General features: G+C 44.2%; 1 protein-coding gene across 1 annotated transcript in view; it reads left to right on the top strand.

The window, feature by feature from the left end:
- Positions 1–3,875, top strand: part of LOC112145953 (modulator of macroautophagy TMEM150B) — an 18,064-nt gene extending 14,189 nt beyond the window's left edge. Inside the window, exons 2-6 of the mRNA XM_036213336.1 lie at positions 956–1,015; positions 1,100–1,167; positions 1,248–1,375; positions 1,480–1,657; positions 3,577–3,875. Coding sequence (XP_036069229.1) covers positions 956–1,015; positions 1,100–1,167; positions 1,248–1,375; positions 1,480–1,657; positions 3,577–3,788 — 646 coding nt within the window. The 3' untranslated portion in view covers positions 3,789–3,875. The remainder of the gene's footprint in view (positions 1–955; positions 1,016–1,099; positions 1,168–1,247; positions 1,376–1,479; positions 1,658–3,576) is intronic.
- Positions 3,876–5,143: the final 1,268 nt, after the last annotated feature.

The following is a 5,143-nucleotide window of genomic DNA, read 5'->3' as shown; positions in this document are numbered from 1 at the left end:
TCCTTAGAATTATATTCTTATTAATTCGAGAATTGTTTCATTTGCTGGTAAATCAAGACGGACAAGAAAAGATTAATTAAACACATTTGAATCAACTTTGAATCATCAAAACTGGAATTGAATGTAAAACAAAAACTGGAACAACAACATAAACTGTAGCAAATTTTTATTTAATAGAAAAAGCTGCAGAATTTGGAATTTTAATACTCATTTCTGGTGTAAAGTTTGTCTTTTCACATGATAATCAATAGGAACCTGCTATCTCAACACATTCTCATCCCCAGCTCGTCACATGTTAACGTTTGGTTCAGGACCCCTCCACGTCACTTTTTGACGTTTTGGATGTCCCCAACTTGTCGTTTTTTGACATACTGGCTGTTTGTAAAATCAAAAGTCCAGAATCCTCGCTGTACCGGATGCTGTACTGGACATGGACTGGTTCTTGGGATGTGTCCAGTGTTGGTAGCCAAACCCGGTACTGGTACCCTAATCCTCAACTGGCAGCGGATGCCGTACAAGACAAGATACCAGACCTGAACTGGTACTAGACCAGAACTGGCACCAGACGCAGTACCGGGCGTGAACCCGGGATAGAATATCAGTGCTAGTTTAGGGTACCGGTGTGCTCCCTGTTCTGGAGGTTGGATAAAATATAATGGGAAAAACCAGCATAAAACGGCGAGTTGGGAACACTCAAGACATCAAGGGTCCTTCACCAAACGTCAATATGTGGCGAGTTGGGAGGGGGAATGTGTCGGCTACCAATTAAAACCCGCCTCCAGTGGTCACTTGAGGAACTGCAACGCTTTGTATTTTTGGGGTTTGAGTCAAATTCAGACACCAAACTGCAGAGAAAAAAAACATTTTCTTATGATTTTTATCTGCAGTTGTATTAGTAATTATTATTAATTTTCCTGGAGTTTGTAAGAACCTTTTTCACTTTTCCTACTTTCAGGTTTGCAGTTTCTGTGATGAACAACTCAGTGAACCTCACTCACGGTTTCCCGTACATCAGGTTGGTAAAAATTAAACCACAAAGTTTTTCTTTTGCTGCAAAAGAAATCTAAACATGAGTCAAGCTCTGTGGTTTTTCCTTTAGTGACTGTGCCAGGGTACCTCCCCAAAAATGTCTGTTCTCCCAGATCTGTAACCTCATCGTTCTGTCAGGTAAAAATGGAACATATTCATGAGTTTACGTATTTGAATTTCATTTGAGCTGAAATGAAGTCGGGTTCTGTCTCCTGCAGCTCTTTGGATCGGCATGGTCCAGTTCCAGCAGGTCAAACAGCTTGGGAACCATGGAAGAGTCAACACTGCCAGTGCCATTTTGGGGTTTCTCTTCTGTGGAGGACTTTCCATCAGCACCAGCTTCCATGTAACAGTTCAACACGCTCACAGCAGCTTCCGAACGTGAGACACGTTTGGTCTCACTTTATCAACTTGTCTAAATTTTGTTTTCTGTGATGTGTGAACATTTAGGAACCAGAGACGGAAGAAATCCATGCGGGGGGGTCCATTGTGGCCTTCTTGCTCGCCATGATCTACTTCTGGTTGCAGGTTTATCTGACATATGAGGGCAGGTCGTTTCCAGAGCGGGTCTGGATGTGGCCTTTACGGGCTTTGATCTGCACCATTGGCTCACTCATCGGCCTTGCCAGTATCCTTTACATCTACATAAGCCTGTAAGACAAAACTCAGGGCTTCAGTAGAAACGGAGAGTAGTCATAAGCAGAAGTTAGTACACCCTCCATGAGCTCTATGGTTTTCTTTAAGAATATTATTAAAGTGAATCTTCTAATAAGACATAAAAACAACAATCCATCCATCCATCTTCTTCCGCTTCATCCGGGACCGGGTCGTGGGGGCAGCAGTCTAAGCAAAGATGCCCATACTTCCCTCTCCCTGGCCACTTCCTCCAGCTCCTCTGGGGGGACCCCGAGGCATTCCCAGGCCAGCCGAGAAACATAGTCTCTCCAGCGTGTCCTGGGTCTTCCCCGGGGCCTCCGCCCAGTGGGACATGCCCGGAACACCTCTCTAGGGTGGCGTCCAGGAGGCATGCGGATCAGATATCTGAGCCACCTCAACTGGCTCCTCTTGATGCGGAGGAGAAGCGGCTCTACTCCGAGCTCTCTCCCTAGTCGGGATCTTGTTCTTTCAGTCGCGACCCAGAGCTCATGACCATAGGTGAGTACTGGAACGAAGATCGACCGGTAAATCGAGAGCTTTGCTTTCTGGCTCAGCTCTCTTTTCACCACAACGGACTGGTACAGCGACCGCAAAACAGCGGACGCAGCTCCGATCCGCCTGTCGATCTCACGCTCCGATCTTCCCTCAGTCGTGAACAAGACCCCAAGATATTTAAACTCCTCCACCTGAGGCAGGAGCACTCTACCCACCGAGAGAGGACAAACTACCTTTCTCTGGTCGAGAACCATGTCCTCAGACTTAGCGGTGCTGACCCTCATCCCAGCCGCTTCACACTCGGCTGCAAACCGCTCCAATGTATCCTGGAGGTCCCGGTTCGATAGAGCCAACAAAACAACATCATCTGCAAAGAGCAGAGATGAAATCCTGTGGTCCCCAAACCAGATCCCCTCCGGCCCTGGCTGCACCTAGAAATACTGTCCATAAAGACTATGAACAGAACCGGTGATAAAGGGCAGCCCTGCCGGAGTCCAACATGCACCGGAAACAGGTCTGACTTACTGCCGGCCATGCGAACCAAGCTCCTGCTCCGGTCGTACAGAGACCGGACAGCCCTGAGTAAGGCTCCCCGGACCCCATACTCCCAGAGCACCCTCCACAGGACACCACGGGGAACGCGGTCGAACGCCTTCTCCAAATCCACAAAACACATATGGACTGGATGAACGAACTCCCAGGAACCCTCCAGCACCCTGAAGAGGGTGTAGAGCTGGTCCACTGTTCCACGACCAGGACACAAAACAACAATAGATCTTCAAAAAAAACATCAGAACCGTCTGCTTTCTTGTTGAATATTTAAAACTAATAGGGTACGCATGTTTTTGTGCTATTGACCTGGAAGAAATTAGTCCATCTGTATGAACACTGAATATTTACAGAGTTTACGTTAGAGTTATTTTGTAAATAATTACTTTCCTTGAGATTCAAAGCACACTTTTAAGCTTTCACTTTTCTTTCAAAAATATTCACACTTGGGGTATTTTTTCAGCAGGCTCCTGGCCAGCTTTGTTTATGAAGCTTTCCTTTATGGAGCAGCACAAACAATCCCTTTTTTTGACTGTCATGCATTCTCTTTTGCGTTACTCTTTTGAAATGAAACTAAATCCAATCTGTGTTAATTTGCATGAATAGTTTTTTTTTAAGTCTGATAATAACCCACAAAATGACTCTGTTCTGAGGTGTAAAAGCATAGAACAGAAAGAGGGTGTACTCGTTTTTACAGGATTTGATTAAGTTTGTCTTATGTTGCAAAGTAACAAAATGTTTCATTAAAAAAAAAAAAAAACTAGGAGAAATATAAAGATTATGACTCCTGTAGCAAATGCAGCAAAGTTGTTAGGCGGTCTTTCTCCTTGACTCCTCTCTTCACAGTTATTGGCTTCTTCGTGATCGACTATATCTCCGGATTGACTGTGTGTGAATTTGCTTTAGCAATGGTGATCTTCATCCTCTTCGGTCTTTTTGCTGTCGAGTTCAGACATATTGAATGTCACGTTCTCATTGTGCAAAAAACGCTGTTAAAGGATGAGAAGAACCTGGAGTCAGTGAAAGCCAACTTCACTGTTGTTGAAGCAATCAGCTGAACTTATTACAGAGTTTTATGAGAAATAAAAGACACATTAAAAGGAAGTTGGTTTGAAGTGTTTATTGCTTAGTAAACATTAACACTACAGTACTTAGGCTGTAACGAGTATGCGGGTACTCGGATACTCGCGATCAGGTCCTGAAAGTTCGAGTATGAATATTCGCGATGTCCCAGATCACTGATTTGCAACATTTATAAATACAGAAGAGTGTAGTAAAATAATATCATGAGACTTTGTATTTTTTCTCTGAAATGCAGATTAATGTTGGATTTTAAGTTTATGAACTAAAACATGATGGATTACAGAAAGAAATTGACAGTCACGGCGACCGAAAATGCGGACATGATTGATCACCGTGTTTCCAAACTGGAAACACCATGCTCCACACTGCAAACATGCAATGATAAGCTCAGAGAAAGGCTTTCAGATGTGGAAGGTCGGAACAGAGGCCTGAAGCTAGGAGCAGTCGTTGGGGGATGTGAGGGTGGGGGTTTCAGGTTGTGAGACGTTGTGTCGGGAAGATGTAAAAAGTGAATAAAAGCCGTCAAAGTGGAAACGTGAAACTTGTCTCATTCAGTTAACATTGGTAGCAGAGGATGGTTAGTAACTACAGAGTCCCTCCAGCATTCGAAGAAGGAAAGGCTTACGAAAACTGGAAGAATGAAGTCGCTATTTGGACAAGAGTCACGGACCTGGAAAAAAAGAAGCAAGCTCTTGCGGTGGCTCTGGGTCTATCGGGCAGAGCGCGGGAAACGGCGATGGAAATTCCGGTAGATGAACTGAACGTTGACACGGGAATGGATGTTTTGTTCGCTAAGCTTGATGACATGTTCTTAAAAGAGGAAAAAGACTGAATATACGAGGCATATGCTAACTTCGATCGCATAATGAAAGACGCTGACATGTCTATGGCGGAAGAAGTTGAAGAGTGTAATGTCACCCTGTTCACAAGAGAGGCACTCACAGATGCAAAAATCTTCATGACAGAATGTTTTGGCTCAGCTATCATTGACACCGCTTGCACTCGCACAGTATGTGGACAAAAATGGCTGGATAACTACAGCAGTGCATTAGGAAAGAAAAGTGTGACAGCAATAAGACAATCAGAGGAACAGAGTCGCAGACCCTTCAAGTTTGGAGATGGACAAGTGGTTTATTCTGTAAAAAAGGTAAAAAGTTACCAGCAAAAATTGGTCGCACAAAGTGTAAAATTGACGCAGAAGTTGTACCTGTTGACATTCCCCTCCTTTTAAGTAAGACCTCATTAAAAAGAGCAGGGACGGTTCTAGACATGGAAAAGGACAGTGCAGTGATGTTCAATCAGCCTATTAGGCTTGACTTTACAAGTTCAG

This window comes from Oryzias melastigma, linkage group LG8 (genome assembly GCF_002922805.2).
Source record: "Oryzias melastigma strain HK-1 linkage group LG8, ASM292280v2, whole genome shotgun sequence".
In the NCBI taxonomy this organism is placed as follows: Eukaryota; Metazoa; Chordata; class Actinopteri; order Beloniformes; family Adrianichthyidae; genus Oryzias; species Oryzias melastigma.
The sequence above is the reverse complement of the archived record's forward strand: the minus strand, read 5'-3'. Positions and strand labels throughout refer to the sequence as shown.